This window comes from Daphnia magna, linkage group LG4 (assembly GCF_020631705.1).
Source record: "Daphnia magna isolate NIES linkage group LG4, ASM2063170v1.1, whole genome shotgun sequence".
NCBI lineage: Eukaryota > Metazoa > Arthropoda > Branchiopoda > Diplostraca > Daphniidae > Daphnia > Daphnia magna.
In genome coordinates this window covers 2,079,696-2,098,470 of record NC_059185.1, presented here as the reverse complement: position 1 = coordinate 2,098,470, position 18,775 = coordinate 2,079,696, and the positions used below count along the sequence as shown (strand labels likewise).

The following is an 18,775-nucleotide window of genomic DNA, read 5'->3' as shown; positions in this document are numbered from 1 at the left end:
CATTATTTATACACGCATATACATTTAACTCTGTTCTCTTTCACTTTTCTATTTTTTTTTTACTGCGCATTGCAGCTATTTTGGAAGCAGAAACGATATGCAGAATTCAGTCGATAGATGGCATTGTTCCATCGGGTATTTTTTGTTGCAGAAATCAGTCGATAGATGACACTGTTCCAATAGGTATTCTGGATGCTAGATGCCGCTGTAATAGCCACCATGGCCAAACAAAAAAGTTTACAAAAAGCAATAAATCACTCCCTCATCTACAAAAAACAAAAAAAGAATCTAAAAGAAAAACTAAAATAAAAAAAATAAAAAATAGAACGGGAAATGGATACGTCGGATTCTTTATCAAACGGTGTCCACTGGCGGTGTGATTTCCGCCCAGGGCCTACGGCTCTACCACAAAACACCTTGTGGGCGCGCAAATGGTTGCTAGAGGATCGAATAAAACTTAAATGGTTCCTCCCATTAAACAGACTCACGCAGTTTTACTTTAACCTCAGTGAAATCGGATCTGAATTCTCCCATCATCTGTTAAAACAAGAGCACGAGAAAAAATAGTTTTCTGAAAAAAGAACTAAACAGTTCGTAATCGATTTTGATCTGCCAATCTGAGTACAAAGTCTACAAACTATTGGGTTTCCTCTGAGTAAACGGCGTTGTTAACATACATTCCTAGTCCAGTGTCGATTGATCGTATGCAAAACAAAGTGGTTTTGTCAATGCTGTCGTCACGTTTGTTTCCTAACAATACCCTTTTTCCCACCAAAAGTGCTTTTCGCTTCCCACATTCCTGAATTCGTATGCAAGAGAACCGTTGGAAGCGACTGGTACGTTTAAAAATAATAGCCACAGTCCGACGGACATTGTGTTTTATTTTTTAGCCTTGAAAGAGTACCTGGCACAGCCGCCCTCGATATTTTGAACAAGACAAATAATAAAAACACGTTTCCCAAAGCATTTTATTCCCCTGCGGTAATGAGCCCCCGATCGACGGTAAATTCAGACTTGAACTACTGAACACGTTAATCTTGGACGGAAATCTTTAAAAAAAAAATCAATAACAGGTTTAACCTTCAATCACTAACGGTCATTATTCGACATAACATATCCAGCTCCCTTCACTGAGCTTAATATAATGCAAGGGTCGAACTGGTTCTTGCTTACACGCGGTGGATTAGATCGTTAGATGGAAATGCCTGGAAATACTTTTTCGGAATGTTTTGGTTTTTCTGCAGACAAGGTTGGCGGTGCGTCAAAATTTAGATCCGTGCAGAGTATACCGGTCAACAGGTAGTACTAGACGATGGCTGGGAACACTTCAGGTGTGTCTGTGGCCAAAAAAAGATGCCAAATCGGCCCGTGCTAGCAGTGTAAGTAACTTTAATGCTCTCGAGTTGTCAGGGACGCGCCGCTCTCGTTAGGCCCTCCTTCCACTCGTCGAGTGCTGCGTATTTGGTGTTAACTGTTAGACTGAAACATGTGATTCGTCAAATCGCATCAAGTTAACAACCAGCACGATCAGATTGTTTTGATTACATTGGAATTGGAATTTCCAAGTATTTTCGTTAATGCTGGACAAGCGAATTCCGGGACCAAGTTAGCGAGTGTGGAATTTTGAGGCAAGAAATGGTGGCCAGTGTTGCTCAAGTTGAGTTTATCGAATCCAGTCAAATGCACACATCCAACTATCTTCGCAGCAGCAAAGCTGTTGGAGTCCTCTGGGGGTACGTGTAACTCTACTATTATTAATTAACACACTGGACTTAACATTTAGATGCATTTTATATCCAGTGTCTTTACATTCTGCTTTGCCATCATCGACGTGGTGGTCTTCATTCAACCCCAATGGATAGGAGATACTGTGGAGTCAAAAGGAACAGGTTACTTTGGCCTTTGGAAACACTGCAGCCTGGTTAAAAGCGCAGTTGGACAAGAGATCATTTGCAAAGGGCAGCTTGAGGATTTCAACACCATCCTGAATCCCGCTTTTAGAGCTGCTACAGTCTTCGTGGGCCTCTCAGTGGTCATCATTGTATTGTGCCTGTGTGCCATGCTCTTCTTCTTCTTCTTCAGCCCATCAACAGTTTTCCATATTTGTGGCTGGCTCCAATTCTTCTCAGGTAAATAAGAATCCCTTTTGTAAAACCAATAAAAAACAACTTTCACAACTGATTATTCCGATGTGGAACGTGACCCAGATATAGATCGTTCAATCGCAGAAATGGTGAAAGCCTGCTATCTTGTAAACGTCATTCAACTTTCCGCTCGGGAGCACTGGCATTGTTGTCTATTGTCTCACGTTTTCTTTTGCTACAACCCTTGTCACTCCCGTTGTCAGACCGGAACGTTTCTATCACGTTATTACCGTGAAAAAAAAAAAGATTTCAACGACGATAACAATCGGCTTTCGAATCCACTAACCCTGATTTTTATTTCAATTTTTTTGTTTTGTTTTTTTGGCAGGCGCGTTTTTAATAGTTGGTGTCTTGGCTTTCCCTGGAGGCTGGTCGGATCCATCTGTCCAAGAAGTATGCGGTCCTTCAGCAAGACATTTTTATCCGGGACAATGCGGACTTCGATGGGCCTATATCTTGGCAATGATAGGCGTGGCTGACGTTCTTGTCCTAGCCGCTTTAGCGTTTACTCTCGCCGTCCGTCATGTCAAACTATTGTCGCTTCAGCCTTATCCTATCATCTACAAAGGTCTGTTGATATTTTCTCCGTTACTCAAATAACAGCTACTACATTTTCTTTCATTACTTCTAGGTGAAGTGAATCAAGGTTACGTCAATGACGGGCAACGGTCGCGTCGATCTTCAGCCCACACCGTTTCCGGCCAATCGGTAGCCATGTTTCCCCACCCTGGTGAAGTTCATGACCGAATGCCGGAATATGGAACTCCCTACCGAGCTGGTCATCGTTCTGTCAATAAACCGCCTTCAGCCCATTCCTACCGACCGGAATACGCTAGCTCCAATCAACATCGCTTCCACCTTTGATAAGGGGATTTAAAAAAAAAAGAAAAAACCACTCAAACCACTTTACTATTCATTTCTGCTCTATTGGGCAAAACTCGGACATTTAAAAAAAAAAATAGACTATCTAGTGCATAGCCCTTTTTATTCAAAAAAAAAAGAAAACAATTGCACGCCAGCACCAGTTTTGCTTGCGTCGATCTGAATGTATTACGTGTACATTAACATTCCTTTCTCTTTTATATCCGTCCCGAATTTGTATTTAAATATTTTTTAAAAATTGTTTTACACAGTGGATATTATCATCAACTTTTTATCTCCTTTTTTTGTTTTCGTGGTCAAAACATTCAAACAAAACAAAAAAATACAAGAAAAGAAAATGTGTCTTTTATTTTTTTTTTTTTGGCTGCAGTGACGAAATGGTGAACTAGATTTCGTAATTGTTTTAAAGAAAACTAAAAAAGTCTTCTAATGACTAGACATAACGTATACGAGGAATGACCCGTTGATTGGCCTTTAACTGTCGTCCTTTTTCAGCAAATCTTCGATGGCGTACGAAATCTTTTTACGTTTAACAGTTTGAGATTGCGCAACTGGAGATGGAACGACTGGATGGACGTCAGACGTCCGCTTGCTGCTACTACAATCTAATGGCGCTGGATCGTAGCTGGATGATGTGGCTGATGTCGATGGAATCGACAAATCCAATTGATGCATATTTGAAAGTCCGGCCGATTGCTGTGCCGTTCCAGGCAACGCTTCGTGGTGTTGCTGGAGCGTTGCTGATTGATTGCCGATGAAAAGCTGCTGCATGTGATGACCTACCATTAGACCGGGCCATTCTGCCGCTAAAGAACTGGAAGCGGATGCAGCCTCGCGGAGGATTCGATTAATGGATGAAACTGATGGCACCTGACCTGGATCGCAAATTCGTTGGCTCAGCAAAGCTTCGCGGATCTCAGAAGCGAAAAGCGATGGCCGTTCGCTCTTCAGTCGTAGAACCTTGCGGACGACGCTAGGCGTCGCGATCTTAAAGTAAAAAACCAAATTTCACGTTTAAACAAATGACGGTTGTTACTTCCCACGAACAATTAATGAACTAAATTTGCGGTCGTTTTTTGTTTGAAAGATTTACAGTTTCACGCTGGGACGCTTTTCTAACTAATTACTGCAGTACCAATTAAGAATTAAAATTCTATTTGTGGCTTGCCGGATTTCCCATAAATTTCAATTAAGGGAAAACAATGGAACATTTAAAAATGAAAAATTCGTTTCTCGATTTAAAAACCAAAACCAAAATAAAAATGTGATCCGTGCGTTAAAATCACCCGACGCACCGACTTTCAACGGACTTGCAATCCGTTTTCTAGGCCTACGGATTGATCAAAAATGATAAAATCTTGTTTGAAAACCTTGTGCTTGTTGTTGACGGCAACCGATCCGGGCCGGATGGATCCTGTTTCATAAAAACGGGTGAGTATTTTAGAAACGCATCCGTGAGAGACGAGCAATTGTCGTGAAATGTCGCACGGACGAACACCGAGGAGCGCCAGCTGAACGATCCGTCGGCGAACGTAATCTGGTAGAGGTCGTCCATTAACGAAAACGCCACCCAACTGATTGACTCCGGCTTGACCTGAAAATAGCCGTAAATCTTATTTCAATTAAACTTAAACTCTTTTTTTTTTATAAATATAAATAAATCAGACGTTGTTGGAAATATTCAAAGAAGATTAGAGGGGAAAAACTCTCGTATGATTAGATCATAATGAATTTATGTTTTACCTGTGTGGGGCATGATCTCCAATCCAGCAGTAAACGGGGCGGATGACGTGACGCAGGGGCGGAAAAATGGCGTCCTGCTTGAAAATGGATTATTGAATGAAAAACATTCAAAATCTCTGACGTTGGAACGCGTGTGTCCCTCCCATTTTACATGTACACACGCAATATGACGCTAATCTGATCTGACAGTTGGCCGACGGGATTAAATCAACAGCACGGGATCACTTTTAATTTCTTTTCTAAACATTCACATTCTCATCGACGTTTGCTGCTCACTTTTGTGGGCGGACATCATTTTCGATGTTTCCTCTCGTCACTTTTGACGTTTACTTTTTATTTTAAACTTTCCAAAGGGGTATCTATCGATAATGTGTTCAATAATAAATCGACGTCAACGGAAGCCGCGTCGCAAAGTCGGACTTTCAAAGTTTCAACTGCGTACATGTACCCCTTTTCAAACGGAAATTCTAATTTGCATATGCCCAATCAACTTGAAATCAATACATCCCAACTCAATCATTTTGAATTTTGATTTCCCTTTTTTAAAAAAAACTAATCATCGATTGAACTACATCACTTTCGATTTCATTTACCTTAATGGATTGAGAAGAAAATGGAAATCCAAAGGACGTGGCACTGAAACTTGCGATGAAAAACGAATTATAGCGAGCAAATCGAAGCGATTGAGGACTTTTATACGCTCGGATGACACAGTGACTGGTGCAAAGATTTTCGGTCCAGGGCCACCAATCAACGGCGTATCGGTTTTCGGAAGAGGGATGGCAAAACGCGTAGAACGGAGGCAAAAGGGCGTAGGTTATACGCGTCTCAAATGTATTTCTCTGCTTCTGTTTCGTGTTGCGTCTGCGTGTGTGTGACGTCATCAGAGCGTAACTCTAACAGAAGCATAGCCGGAACTGTGCAAAACTCTCTTTACAGCTCCGCCCAGTCATCTTCCGGATAGAGCTCCGCCCCGCTGTCAGTGTCACGGAACCAACCGCAAATCTCATCCGAAAAAAAATCAAAGTTCACCACTCCCTTTTCTCTGCTATATGGACGTCTAATCTTTTGAAATGTCATCAACTGTATAATATTCTTTAAAACAAAACAAAAAAACAAATGGCGTGATTTGACCGTGATCGTCCTTTTTTTAGCAGCCGGATGTCCAAAATGAAATCGGCTGATAAGGATATCTAGTTAGGAACTAGATCGGAAGTTACCTTCTAAAAAAACCTTACCCCCCGAGATCCGGAAGAGGCTTTCGTACAGACAAAACAGTCAATCCATACGGCAAAAGTTCATTTACTACTTGAAAAAGAGCCTACGAAAGCTGACGCGATAATTATCTCTAACACCCGCAGTCTTATAACTGGTTGTCGTCTTTATTCCGGCAATGGGGTCTCATTTCCAAACACGATCCATACGGAATTTTCTTTGTGTACACATAGAACAATAACAAAGCTATTCATCAAGTAGTATATATATCCCCTCCATCCGCTTTTGCAACAGGAAAAACTTTGCCTATACACATGTCCCCCCTTCCAAAAAAAAAAAGGAAAAGGGAGAAGATATTATAGGTCCACCGAAAATAAGCTTTCACCATCTATCGGCTTGATGATTTCGCTGGAAAAACGGCGTTTGTGTTTTTGTGTATGCACACACAGAGAGAGAGAGAGAAGAGCCAACTGTCTAATCGATCAAGTCGTTGTAGTCAGTTACGTCCTCACTAAATAAATCGACAGACACACATAGAAAAAAAAAAAGTGAACATTTTTGGGATGGCGTGGTCATACACAATAGCCACAGAAGAGAGAGAGACTGTTGCTCTTCAATGTACTTCGTATAGGGAGTATATTATACACACATCAACGGAATATAGAAGAGTGTGTGTGGAGGGTGACAAAGTTACCGATCCGGAACAACGTATAACCCTCATCGACTTATGGTGGTATATCCCAACAATAACACGCAGTCACCTTGTGAAATATATACCACGTTATAGAACTGTCTCAATTCCACTGTCTCTATATATGCTAGATTTCTTTATGTAAACTGTTTAATAGAACTAGTATATATATAGTATAGACATATATATATACTCAACTTTTGAGGGGTTTTTAAATGGCTATTGAAATGCCCTGGTTTTTTTAGTTATCAAATTCGATTCCATGGTGGCCCGAAAATAGGAAAGCTCGACGGAAGAGTTTTGACTTGGCATATCAGGCGGCAACCAAACTATCCCAGGAGGTTTTCTCGGACAATGTGTATGCTATTTCGGAGCTCTTGTGACAAACCCCCTTCTATTGGATGGTCCCTATTCATTGCTTGTTCAATATCATCGAAAATTCATAAACGCCACACACACTCACTGCCGCTGTATAGAGCATCCGTGGTGAAAACTTTCCCTGGGCACACACACACAAAAAACTCTCTTCCATTTTCGATCTTTTGTCATCGGGAAATCGAGTCTCTCACAAAACTCGCCTTCGCTAATATTCAATCTGCGGTGTATGAACGCGTTGAAGCGCGGGATTTTATAATTACGGCGATAGCCATCATTTTGTTAAGCCGCAAAAGGCGAACGACAATAGATAAATATGGATCTAATATAATATTATATATATACTCTATACTCTGGTCTATTATAGACGTGTAATCCGGGGCATGGTGTTATCTGTTACGACACTCGGAGAACGGAGGGCTTATTTCAGCAGGACAACAAGAGATAAGCAGAACGTGAGCGTTGACAGCAGCGGAGATGATCTGTTGACTGCCAATGTGTTACATAACTCCCTATTTGATTTTTCAAGTGTCGTTGTTGTTGGAGTGTGCTCGATAATCAAAGCTCAAAAAATAACGTGGTGTGCATCTATATATCGATCATTACATGAATGAAATAACTTTTGCCACCCTATAGTCTATTGTATCTCATTCTCTCCCTCTTTTGTGTTGATGCTGGTCGGCCGGCCGTAACAACCCCCCTCTTATCCATAAAAAAAAGGGGCCCCCTTTACGGAATAGTTCTATAGAAATGACATTTTTATATAAGAGTGTATGGATGTTGTTGTAGATCTAAACAGAGTGGCGTAGATTCCCCTTATTTCTTTGGACATGTGTGTGTGTGTGCATCCTTATAAAACTGTGTGTAAGTGCTGTGTAACGACGCATCAAAATAATCTCATCAAGAGTGTAGATGGTATTTGTATATGGCATTCTGAGGTCAATCAAAATTTTAATTGGCTTTCATTATGGAAAGAAAACAATATTTTACATGGCAGAAATCAGAACAAATCACAGTAGGTTTTCGGACATCACATCAAGACTAATCGTAAAATTCTATAGAGCTTTAAAAATTAAAGACGAGTCATCTCGTCTTCTTTTGCAAATTGGTAATCAGGTTCTTCGTTTGGCATTGTCGACATCTGGGAAGACGATCTATTTATCTCTTCGTTACAAGATTGGCGTGGAACATTGACATCCAAATAATCAGCAGCCGTTAACGGCTCCATATAGTCGCCAATCATTTGCTGCAGCTGAACAAACGTGGGTCTCTCATTCGGCTCCATTTTCCAGCAGTTTGCCATAATTTCGCCGAAGAAATTGGGCGCATTGTCCGGTTTCTCCATTCGATATCCGTTTTGGAGCACCTTAATCAGTTCGAATTTAGCATTCCTCCCTGGGAAAAGAACTTTGGTAAGTGACTGTCTAACAGCAAGCAAAAGTAAACAGAAAACCTGGATATGGTAATTTGCCCAGGGAAAACAGTTCCCAAAGTAAAACACCGTACGACCAGACGTCAGATTGGCTAGAAAAGATGTGATCTGTCAACGATTCTATGGCCATCCATTTGACGGGCAATAGTCCCTGCAACGACGGTGTTTATTCACTTGTCTGACGTGACATTGTCTCACTCAATTACCTGGCCCTTCTTCTCGTAATTGACGTCGTAATACATTTTACGAGCCATACCGAAATCAGCCACTTTAACAACTCCATCATCCGCTAGTAAAACGTTACGAGCTGCTAAATCACCGTGGAGGACCTGGTAATTCGCTGTTGTTGTTTTTAAATTTTGGAATCATATTTTAGAATTTAAAGTACTTTCTTGCTGGCCAAGTATTCCATTCCTCGAGCTACTTGAAAAGCCCACGAAATTAAATCTCGGGTGGAAATGGTGAAATTATAGGCAGGATCTCCATCAATATGTGCCTTTTGCTGGACAACATTTCGCTTTCCATTCGCAGACAAACACAAATGTTCACTGAAAAACAAAATTATTCTTGAATGATTGACCTCGATTTTGAAACGCATTCTACCGTATGTATGGGTGTTCAGCATTGATTCCTGATTTCATGTTGCCAAATTCGTCTAGTTGATTGATAAATTGATTACGCTGATTGATCAAGTAGGTCTGCAAGTTGCCAAACCGGCAGTACTCGACGATGATCAACAGTTCACCTTCAAAGCCCCCAACAAACTTCAATGACGTTACGGGGGGGTTTTGCCACAACAGGGCGAGAATATAGAACAGGTGAATGCAAATACCTTTGGCAATATCTTTGGTGCAGGCTCCTAATAAGTTGACAACATTCAAATGCGATCCCAAATAAATCAGAATTTTTAATTCCCTAATAAGGGCATCCATGGCAACGACATCAGATTGCGATTTAATCATTTTGACGGCCACTGTTTTGACAGTTTCTTTCGAATCTTTGAGGCCGATTGCTTCAGCTTTGACAACGCGTCCAAAGCATCCGATTCCGAGTTGAATCCCTGTATGAATGTAAGGTTTGGTTTAACGAAAAAGAAAACGTGAAATGAAGCGGGATAATTAGAATATACGAAACCGAGTGTTAGGCGATTTCTCGGGAATTCCCATCGTTTATCGTAAGGCAGGAATTCAATTTGATATTCGATCGGCAAATCCGGATTGATTCCATTTGGATTTCCGCCCAATCTTCTAGCAATTTCTTCTTTCGCATTTTTCTTTCAATTTCCAGTATAGTTAAACCTTTTAAAAAATTTCTTACAATTACTAATAATTCCACTCACCTTATCAAAGTACAATTTCATGCCAATTCCGACCACGAACAACATTAGCAAAATGATGGCCACAGAAGTGGCGATAACCGTAATGATTTCCTGTTTCCGGTCGTAATTAATTCCTGGAGAAAGTAAAAGCATATATAGACGCAAATCTTGTATAGCTACATCTGTTTAATAGGTCAATTTACCTTTAAGGGTGAACAGAATTATCTTTGATACTGATTGTCGATCGATGAACGCTGAACATTGGAATGTTGTCTCGCTATTTTCTTTAATGTCCATCAAATCCAATCGGCTTTCAAAGTATGTAAATTCCCTACATCCTGATATACAAGCTTCTTTGATCCACCGTTGCGTCTTGATTTGTATACCTGCAATTAATTAATCAGTCGTTATTCAAATCATGTTACACGGGGTATATATATTTACCTTCAGGGGGACTAGTCTCATTTATAATTCGCATTTGTCCGGTATTATTAATTCGATAACTCCATTCCGGTGGTGAAGAAAATTCAGTTTCAGTGAACATTCGGCAGATTAGAGTGGCGTTGGCTCCTTCCGCCGGATCTTCCATCTCACCGACTCTGACCACCTCCATTCCTATTTGCATTTAACCAATCTCAGTCTGAAATTCTAATTTCATCGAGTTATGAATTTACCTTTGACATAAATGTCGAAATATTTCTCGTCAGTGATGTTGTTCATTGTGCCAATACATCCATATTTTCCGGCGTCACCGACTTTCGGATTTGTAAGTGTCAATCCGCGTTCAGCTTTCAGCAGCCAATTCGAATCCAATTCGGATAGCAAATCTTCTTGGTATTTTCCCGATTCTTTTTTCAAATCCGTGGATACTATTCCGTTTGCTGTGAGCTGACTGGTACGGATGACGGAGATGTTCAAGTTCGGATGGGTTGGTTTACAAGGGACGTGAAGAGACACGCCCTGCTGGGCGAGGTAAGCAGCTTCGTAAGGATCCATGAATGTGAGATAACTCGACTTGGAGTCGAAGCTGTTATCATCTATTCACAATTAGCCATTAAGAGTTTCAGTTAAAGTTATTTATGTTTGATTGAACTAACTGTAAACGTAGACGTATTGTTGGATTTTCTTCTTGTTCCAACTATTTTGCTCGCAACCGTAAAAACCAGTGTCTGTGTGCCGGACTCTGAGTAAAACGATTGTCGATGTCGAGTGTGTCTCGTTCCTATAAAATGTTTTACTAAGACGTGTGTGGAGATCGCCAATCTAGAGAAAAACACAATTCATTTTCTAAAAAATGAAGGGAACTTTAAAGTATTGAAATAACCGTATTTTTTTCGACATAATCAGGTAGAGTCCACCAAATGTTACTGAAATTAGCGTCGTATTCGTCTCGATATTGGTAGATGCAAGTCAGTACGAGGTTTGCACCGGCTGTGATCACTTGATGCGATCCATCTGGAATCATCGGTAGCCATTTAGAAGCACTTTGACTAGCTCCTAATAAGATGTACAATAGCACTGTTTTCACAGAAATTTTAGTCATCTGGATCACGTAAACATCCGTCCAGCAATAGCCACCAAAAACTGCACAATATTTTTGGCTTTAACGTGACAACCTCTGACAGAATATTGAGACGATAACTCAACACATTAAATCTTCAACTAATGTACGTTTATCATAGTAATAACAAGTTCACATACGAGTGCACCATCCGGGATTGAATGAAGAATTGCTACACACCTGACTGAGGTGCAACCTCACGGCAAATCTGGTAGGAATGCAATGGACTCGGCCGGATTTTCGAAAGTAAAATGAAATTTCCACAGTCTTTTTTGCTTGAGGGAGTTTATGAGAATGACGCAACTTTTGTGCCGTATAAAGACGTCACAGCATACCAAAGCAGAATGAGGAAAATGTCTGGAGACTTTGGCTGGCAGATAATAAAAACCTGATGAAGGTAGTAAATATGGAAGACTCTTGGCCTATTGAGTTTAGCATTCACTATCTGTCGTTATTTGACATGACATTTGGTCTTGCCTTCTGCGCTGAATCGTTAAATTGTATACGTGAGGTATCCGTAGTTGTTATTTGATACAATTAGCTAAAATTAATGTTCAATCTATGTGTGGATCATATAGAAATGGTTGAGGTATTGGTGGATTAGACCTTTTTGCGCAATTTTCACATTTGTCATCTGCTGATTTTCTAACCGCTAGATGTCACTTCAGTCGTCAGCTGCGATATTGCAAGCTGTCAGTTCAAAAGATGAAGCCTCATTCCAAAACATTAATTTCTCTTCTTATAATCGTTCTCAGTTTTGTTGAGATTGTCTTTGCCACGTCAGAATCATTCAGTGAAGAGTTGTTGATTAAACCATTACCAACTGGTCATGTTTATTCGTTTTTCCAATTCACAACAAAGTGGGATGTCGATCCCGAAGAGACTAAACGTGAGTCGGCTTTTTCAAAACTATCTTCCGTTCCTAAAGAAATGTAACGTCTAATTTGATTTCAGTACGTCATTATAACTTGTTTCCGAGATCCGTTGGTGAGATTATTCAGAAGCACTCTCTAAGAGAACTTCATCTCAGCTTAACACAGAGCTTGTGGCGTTCACAAAAATGGGGATACCCAGTGAGGTTTGCTGGCCCTGGTGCTGAAGTTTTTGCCACTTTCTATCCTCATCTGAGCAAGTAAGTTCTAGTACCAATTCAAGCTGTTTTGTCATTTTAAGTAATGATTTTTTTCTATAGTGATGAAATAGACACTGCTTGGATTGGTTTAGTGAATTCACTCTCTGGTCTGTTCTGCTCCTCATTCAATTTTGTAACTCTGACAAACACAATACAACCTCTTTGGACCTTTTCACCTGAGGGTCTCAATTTGGGTGGAACTAATGCTTCTCATCAGCGTTATGCAAATTTACCCAGAGAAATTGTTTGCACTGAAAACCTAACGCCATGGAAAAAGCTTCTACCCTGTGAAAGCCATGTATGTCTCATTTGTGTCTTTACTTAAAATCCTCAGTTGTTATAAAATTCATTGCTTTCTTGCAGAGTGGATTAGGTGAACTTTTGAATGCCAAGAACATGTATGACAGTAATTACCATTCACTGGCTTTAGATTTGAGGCCCATTTGCAGGGTAATTTTCATTTTATACTAAATATTTTTGTAATATTTCAGCCAATTCATTCTGCACCACAGGACAAAAAATGCCAAGAAACGTCCTTGGAATTAAAATTATCGCTATCTCTTGTCTCCGAACCAACTGTGTTGCATGGCAGTACCTACCACGGGATAAATGCCGACTGGTCGTTCAAAAGTATTTATGGAGCACATCTATTCTCGTCCTGCCCGAGAGCGCAAGTCTCAAAAGTTTACATTGACATCACTTCTAATCTTGTGAGTATCAAAGTGTCTCATTGATAGCAAAATAGCCGTGTCCAGAAAAGGAAAAAAAAAGATAAGGGTAAAGATTTTAAAATAAACAAAATAAATCTTTAATTTTAATAGACAAACAGCATACATTGGAAACTGAGACCAAACCCGACTTCCATTTTTATCAATCAACGTGGAGGTAGCGCAACTCATCTTGCATTGTATGATCTGAATGCAGTGTCGTCGTGGCCCATTAATGTTCAAGCTTCGTATACCAAAAAATTGACTTACGGAAATGTCCCACCACCTCTGATCCATGCAACACGTTTTGTAGGAGGTAGAACATAATTGTAATGATTAAAAGCCTTAAACGTCACTGTAGTTGAATAACTATTTTACAGGTCATGGACAGGCCAAAGGAAAACTAGTGACTCGGATACATAACAACTATTTCAGCAGTGACATAGACATAGTCTTTTTGGAGCTGGTGCCCTGGTATTGCCGCGTATTTCTTCATACGCTGACTTTTCGTAATTCGAAAAACAAACCAGTCGGAATAGGTTGGTCAATTTATGTGATTAGTCATTTTATTACTGCGCAACTTCAACCCCATCATTTTCTATCAAATTTTTTCGAAAGACATACCACAAAAACTTTATTTTCGACCTGGGCTGGATCGTCAAAAACCTCACCATCTCGAATTGCGTCTCACTTTACCTGCCGACTCGGTGACAGAAATTGAATGGGAATTTCAGAAAGGCTTCCTGAAATGGACCGAGTATCCACCGGATGCCCATCGAGGATTCGATCTCGGTCCGGCTGTCATTTCAGCATTGTTGCCCGTTGCCCGCAACTGGACCGGAATACCGAGACATGTTTCCACCTTCGATCAAAGGTAGTTTTACGTTTTTAATTACTGACGCGATATTGATTCAATTATTTTTTGCCAAATAAAAAGCTGGAATGTCAGCCAATCCGGTTATTTCGTACGCATTCACACGGAAACTTTGGTGGTAGCGATGGCAACGCCCGATTTCAGTATGCCCTACAATGTAATCTGCTTAGCCTGTACTGTGGTAGCTTTGGCGTTTGGGCCTCTCTATAATTTAACCACCAAAAGGCAAGTGCATCTGACCTCATAATTTTGAATAATCGAATAACCCTCCATTTTCTTTATTTAAATCCTGAAATTTTTTTAGATTGGTAGTCAAAGAATCGAGTGGTGCTGGAGGAGGTGGTGGATTCATCTCCAAACTAAAATCTCTATTGGGAAAGAAAACGACCAGTCCAGCAGAAGAAACAGAAGAAAACGAAGAAGACAAGAGAAGCAAGAAAGATAACTGAGTTATCATGTTGTACAGAAAAGAACCGAAGTCATCAATTAACTAAACAGCATCCTGTTTTTAAATATAAACGCCTTTTTCAAAGGAGTTCGTTGTGCCAAAGCTTTGAAACCTTTATTAGTCAAAGACTCGTATCACTTTGGTATTTCGAATTAATTTGAAACTCGGTGACGATCGATTGATGCTAGCAAATGGTTTTGCAAAATACGATCTTTATTCTGTCCGATGAAACTTAATATTGCGCTCGATCATTGTACATCGTTCAAAGGTAAATATAAGCAGATCAATGCATTTGCTATACAGAAAACAGCAGAAACCCTTTCTTCAAAGAAGCTATGGGAGCCTCAACTCGCGAATAGTTTTCCCTGCAAGTTTCGGCGCGGTGAGGTATTGTTTGACGATGTCGGCCAGTTTTTCCAGTCCTTGATTTGCGTGGAACAAGACTACACGATCGTCATTATCACGGAGAACTATTTCTTTTAAAACTCGGTAAAGATCTTTGATGATCGGCTCCAAGACCTTTTAAAAAATTAGAATAACTTTGTTTTTAACCAATAGACTGAACGTAGGAGAGTAGGCGTGCAATTTACCTGTAACGCTTCAGAATCTAGTCCACGTAGCAGTAAGGTAATTAAAAGGACTGCGGCTCGGCGCACTTCAACTGCAGGATCTCGAGCAGCCAAATTGGTGACGCAGTTCAACACCTAAGTTATTGAAGAACTAAACGAACGTCCTATGTGAATTATTAAAATCAGTTACCTCAAAAGCTACTGAATCCAATGAGTAGCGAAGCAACGCACACAGTTCGCCCAGATTGTGCAAACATGATGCTCGCACGAATGCATCTTCGTCTTTGGTTCCACGCAAAAAAGAATTGAGCAACACTCTTTTATATTTGGGGATTAGAGGTCCAACGAGACGGACCACTTGCAGCAGAGCTTCTCCCACTTTTAACCGGACTTCTGCAGGACGACGTACTGGTTGTGTCGTCGGAGTATCGATTTTGGACGCGTCATACTCAGTGACTAACTTGGGCTCCTCTGTGTCGATGAACTGCTCCAGTTGGCTAACAAGGGCTTGCACAACTTGCTCAGTGAAAACATCAGCCAGAGAACCTAAAGCCTGAATTCCCATCTAACCAAAAAAGAACATTTGTCACAATCAATTGAATTTTGAACATCGATTACTGATCTTGGGAAATACCAGATAAATGTACGAGTCTTCGTGTTCCAGCGAATCTAAGAACACTTTAAGCAAGCGATCTCTATTCTTCAATGCTTCCGGATCTTTTTTCTTGAGTAGACGTGATAGAGTAAGAATGGCATGGCCTTGTACTGGCAAAAATGGATCGCTTAGTTGATCCCATGCCGACTTGAAGGCCTGACCTTTGCCGCTCTTGCTGCTGCTTCTACTTGCTTCAGACGATGCTGTTGAGTCTTTATTAAAAACAAAACCTCGAGTCTGAATGGCAAGGCGCAGTTCATCCGCTCCGCTTCGAATCCGCTCTAAAGGATGCTTTTTGACCAGGTGCTCCAGTGATTCCACCAGGGGATCGAACAAGGACCACGTTTTACTGTTATCCCTGCAAACGTAGAATTTAGCGTACGAGTACCAAGTGAAAATGAAAATATTCGCTTACTCATTTCGGACAAGATTGTCAATTTGCAGAGCTATCACAGCAAAAACAATAGCCAGACCTTCCTTTTCAAGGTCGACATCAAAGTGGTTGCGATTCAGGTTTTCTGCAGCTCTTTTGAGAAAGACTTGAGCAAAGTCAACCGCTTGCTGAGGATTGTTGAGTAAGAAACTTTGTAGCTGCTCATCTTCACTCAGCAAACCAATCAATCGAAGAGTCACCAGCCCTCTACGAACTGAATGCAGTAGATGGGGTTGCTGAGGCGTTAGCGAAGAAGAAGGTGGTTGATCAACCATCAGTTTAGGTAAATCTTCCAGGAGTGAAACAAAGACTGAATAAGTCAAATGGACATCTTCTATGCGCTGAAGTATAGAGATGAGAGCCATGACACTTTTCTCGTCTTCGTCCAAAAAAGCTTCGTCATCCTCATCACTACTTTGAGTTTGAAGCAGGCTTCTGAGTAATCCAACACGATCTGGGTTGTCACTATGGCGAATCAGACGAACGATTAACTCTTCCAATAATGTCTTCACTTGCAAGACGCTTTGACACCACATCCTGGAAAGTGAGTCGGTCATTAGTTTAATGCGGTTAGTTGTTAAAGAGCAATGCATTTTAAACTCTTTACCTGTAAAGTTGTATGAGACGATAGGAATGCGGCACCAGCAACATCAGTAATCCAGATGGATCTGTGCCCTCAACAAAAATTGAGTGAAGGGTTTCAATGCAGCGGATCAAGACGTCTTGATCTTCTGAAGCCAGAGGCTGGAACAACGGCTCAAAAACGGTGTCCTCTGCGACGTGACGATATCTTGTTGCTATTTCACGGTAGCAGCCAGATGCTATTCGATTGAAAGGTGCATCAGGAAGTATCTGATTTAAATACAAAAAAAAAAATAAATAAATAAAGAAACAGAAACAAAAACTGCAGACAGCATTTTGAACCTTATGCGATTTCGTGACTAATTCCGATAGTTGTGGACCAATGATGGAGTAGTATTCATGCTGTTTCACAGGATCTTTGCTAGGCGGCGTAGAAATAATATAAGCCAGTGAATCGCATCGCTGCCACATTTCGGAGGTGATTTCTGCCAAATCCATGACGCCTTGGATAGTCATGGCTAAACCATTTGGTTTCATCAGTTGTTGAGTAAGCAGTTGAGCACAGATTCGGATCAACCATTTCGGCGCTGGTTTCGGCGCATCCTGTGCAAAAATAAGAAAAATTTGAATTATAAATGAATTCACTAAAATTTGTAAATGCTGATAAGTACCCGAATGATTTTTGCGTGGGAGGCTGACGGTCCTTGTAACAACAACAGATTCTGCACCAGCAGGGGAGGATACGTACGTTCAATCACCGAATTCAGGAGAGGAACGAATTCTTGACGTTCCTCATGGAGCCTCTGCCAAAGGAGTACTTGAGAATTTGAAGTTGGTTTGCTTATAGGAGCATGACAGATTTGGAGTAGAGCAGTCAGTAAATCAGCTAAATGCTTTGTAGCAAATTTAGGGCCAAAAGATTGGCTCTTTTCAATTTCACATAAACCTCGTACCACAACTGTTAGTCTGGAATATTTCTAAAAAAACAATTGGCATGACTATACAACATTAGAAAAACGATTCTGTGTAATACCTGTTCATCAGTAAGATGTGGAGATTGATGGAAGAGATTGTAGTACTTTGATCTCCTTTGGATAGGAATTCCTATGTTAGGTAGGAGATTTGGCAACAGTCCAAACCCAACAATGAGTTGAAAGCATTTTGCAATGTCTATCTCATGTTGAACCGATAGACAAGGTATACTAGAATCACTATGATTGGTAGACTTATTGCAGTTTGCGGCATCCAAATCCATTGATTTAGCAACTTCAAGAATGGTTTCTAGGCATAAGCAGCTGTAAGACCATCTGCACAATAAATGAGTTATTGGAGCGTTATGACACACAAGGCAGCAGATGAATAATTACCTCACATCCCCAATATGGCATTTTTCAATACCAAATATTTTCAATAGATCATGATTTCCTTGATCTTCAAGAGCATTTTGGAAAGTTCTGACTAGTGTTAAATTATTTTGCAATACTTCATCGATGGTTTCCATCGACGAACCTGGGAACGGTGAATAAATAATTATGGATCGATAACATATTTTAAAAAATCAACATCAACGGTCAAGTTACCCTGAAGTTTTTCTAGCTGTGGTTTACTGAGAACGGCAATAACTTTAAGACGAATTGTCATACGGTCGTCCATTGTTTACATTTAAACACCCGTGCCGTGTGACAGGCCAGCTCCTCCTCCTTTTAACAAAACACCAATCTTCAGTATCCCAAATCTCATTTTTGCGGTGGGGTTGAAAGGCAGCGCCGCAGCGGCGTTGATTTGATAACTACGGGAAATAGAAAATGAATGGACAAAGACGTTTCCTACCAGGCTACTAAAAGTGTGTATACCTCGTTGTGTTAGTAACATCTCGCCTCGGCGCGTTGTATAGAGTGAGTGAATTTTTGTACAGAGAGGGTACCAAACCTCCGAGTGTTCGTGCGAGCGTGTGTCGAGTGTAGTAGACACACACACCAGTGACGAACTCGATTCCACTCACAGCAAACCCAAC

General features: G+C 40.6%; 5 protein-coding genes across 7 annotated transcripts; 2 read left to right on the top strand and 3 right to left on the bottom strand.

The window, feature by feature from the left end:
- Positions 1-501: 501 nt before the first annotated feature.
- LOC116921139 (LHFPL tetraspan subfamily member 3 protein) lies at positions 502-3,368 on the top strand. Its single transcript, XM_045172711.1, has 4 exons — positions 502-1,733; positions 1,801-2,129; positions 2,473-2,712; positions 2,776-3,368. The coding sequence occupies exons 1-4, from the start codon at positions 1,636-1,638 to the stop codon at positions 3,006-3,008; spliced, it is 900 nt and encodes a 299-aa protein (XP_045028646.1). The 5' UTR covers positions 502-1,635; the 3' UTR covers positions 3,009-3,368.
- A 130-nt stretch (positions 3,369-3,498) lies between these two features.
- Positions 3,499-5,556, bottom strand: LOC116921140 (paired box pox-neuro protein). 2 transcript variants are annotated; one of them, XM_032927368.2, is made up of 4 exons: positions 5,363-5,556; positions 4,770-4,846; positions 4,397-4,620; positions 3,499-4,013 (listed from the first exon to the last, which is right to left on the bottom strand). In XM_032927368.2, the coding sequence occupies exons 2-4, from the start codon at positions 4,780-4,782 to the stop codon at positions 3,501-3,503; spliced, it is 750 nt and encodes a 249-aa protein (XP_032783259.1). In that variant the 5' UTR covers positions 4,783-4,846; positions 5,363-5,556; the 3' UTR covers positions 3,499-3,500. The 2 variants fall into 2 exon arrangements, with proteins under 2 accessions (XP_032783259.1, XP_032783258.1); XM_032927367.2 differs by having other exon boundaries at positions 4,770-4,843; positions 5,363-5,555.
- A 2,396-nt stretch (positions 5,557-7,952) lies between these two features.
- On the bottom strand, positions 7,953-11,595 carry LOC116921136 (vascular endothelial growth factor receptor 1). The gene is made up of 13 exons (XM_032927361.2): positions 11,125-11,595; positions 10,898-11,063; positions 10,475-10,837; positions 10,245-10,415; positions 10,004-10,186; positions 9,822-9,934; positions 9,617-9,755; positions 9,315-9,542; positions 9,086-9,227; positions 8,871-9,030; positions 8,689-8,811; positions 8,504-8,633; positions 7,953-8,445 (listed from the first exon to the last, which is right to left on the bottom strand). The coding sequence occupies exons 1-13, from the start codon at positions 11,341-11,343 to the stop codon at positions 8,123-8,125; spliced, it is 2,460 nt and encodes an 819-aa protein (XP_032783252.2). The 5' UTR covers positions 11,344-11,595; the 3' UTR covers positions 7,953-8,122.
- A 385-nt stretch (positions 11,596-11,980) lies between these two features.
- LOC116921137 (GPI transamidase component PIG-T) lies at positions 11,981-14,829 on the top strand. Of its 2 annotated transcripts, none has more exons than XM_032927363.2 (10): positions 11,981-12,250; positions 12,316-12,493; positions 12,554-12,791; positions 12,857-12,943; positions 13,006-13,203; positions 13,315-13,516; positions 13,581-13,739; positions 13,819-14,074; positions 14,138-14,303; positions 14,711-14,829. In XM_032927363.2, the coding sequence occupies exons 1-10, from the start codon at positions 12,067-12,069 to the stop codon at positions 14,756-14,758; spliced, it is 1,716 nt and encodes a 571-aa protein (XP_032783254.1). In that variant the 5' UTR covers positions 11,981-12,066; the 3' UTR covers positions 14,759-14,829. The 2 variants fall into 2 exon arrangements, with proteins under 2 accessions (XP_032783254.1, XP_032783253.1); XM_032927362.2 differs by lacking the exon at positions 14,711-14,829 and adding an exon at positions 14,379-14,624 and having other exon boundaries at positions 11,987-12,250; positions 14,138-14,299.
- Positions 14,701-18,753, bottom strand: LOC116921135 (transport and Golgi organization protein 6 homolog). The gene is made up of 12 exons (XM_032927360.2): positions 18,615-18,753; positions 18,342-18,550; positions 18,129-18,270; positions 17,795-18,068; positions 17,433-17,738; positions 17,104-17,364; positions 16,787-17,031; positions 16,162-16,716; positions 15,726-16,104; positions 15,282-15,656; positions 15,113-15,226; positions 14,701-15,041 (listed from the first exon to the last, which is right to left on the bottom strand). Exons 2-12 carry the CDS (start codon positions 18,412-18,414, stop codon positions 14,856-14,858), a joined length of 2,910 nt encoding a protein of 969 aa, XP_032783251.2. The 5' UTR covers positions 18,415-18,550; positions 18,615-18,753; the 3' UTR covers positions 14,701-14,855.
- Between the last annotated feature and the right edge of the window lie 22 nt (positions 18,754-18,775).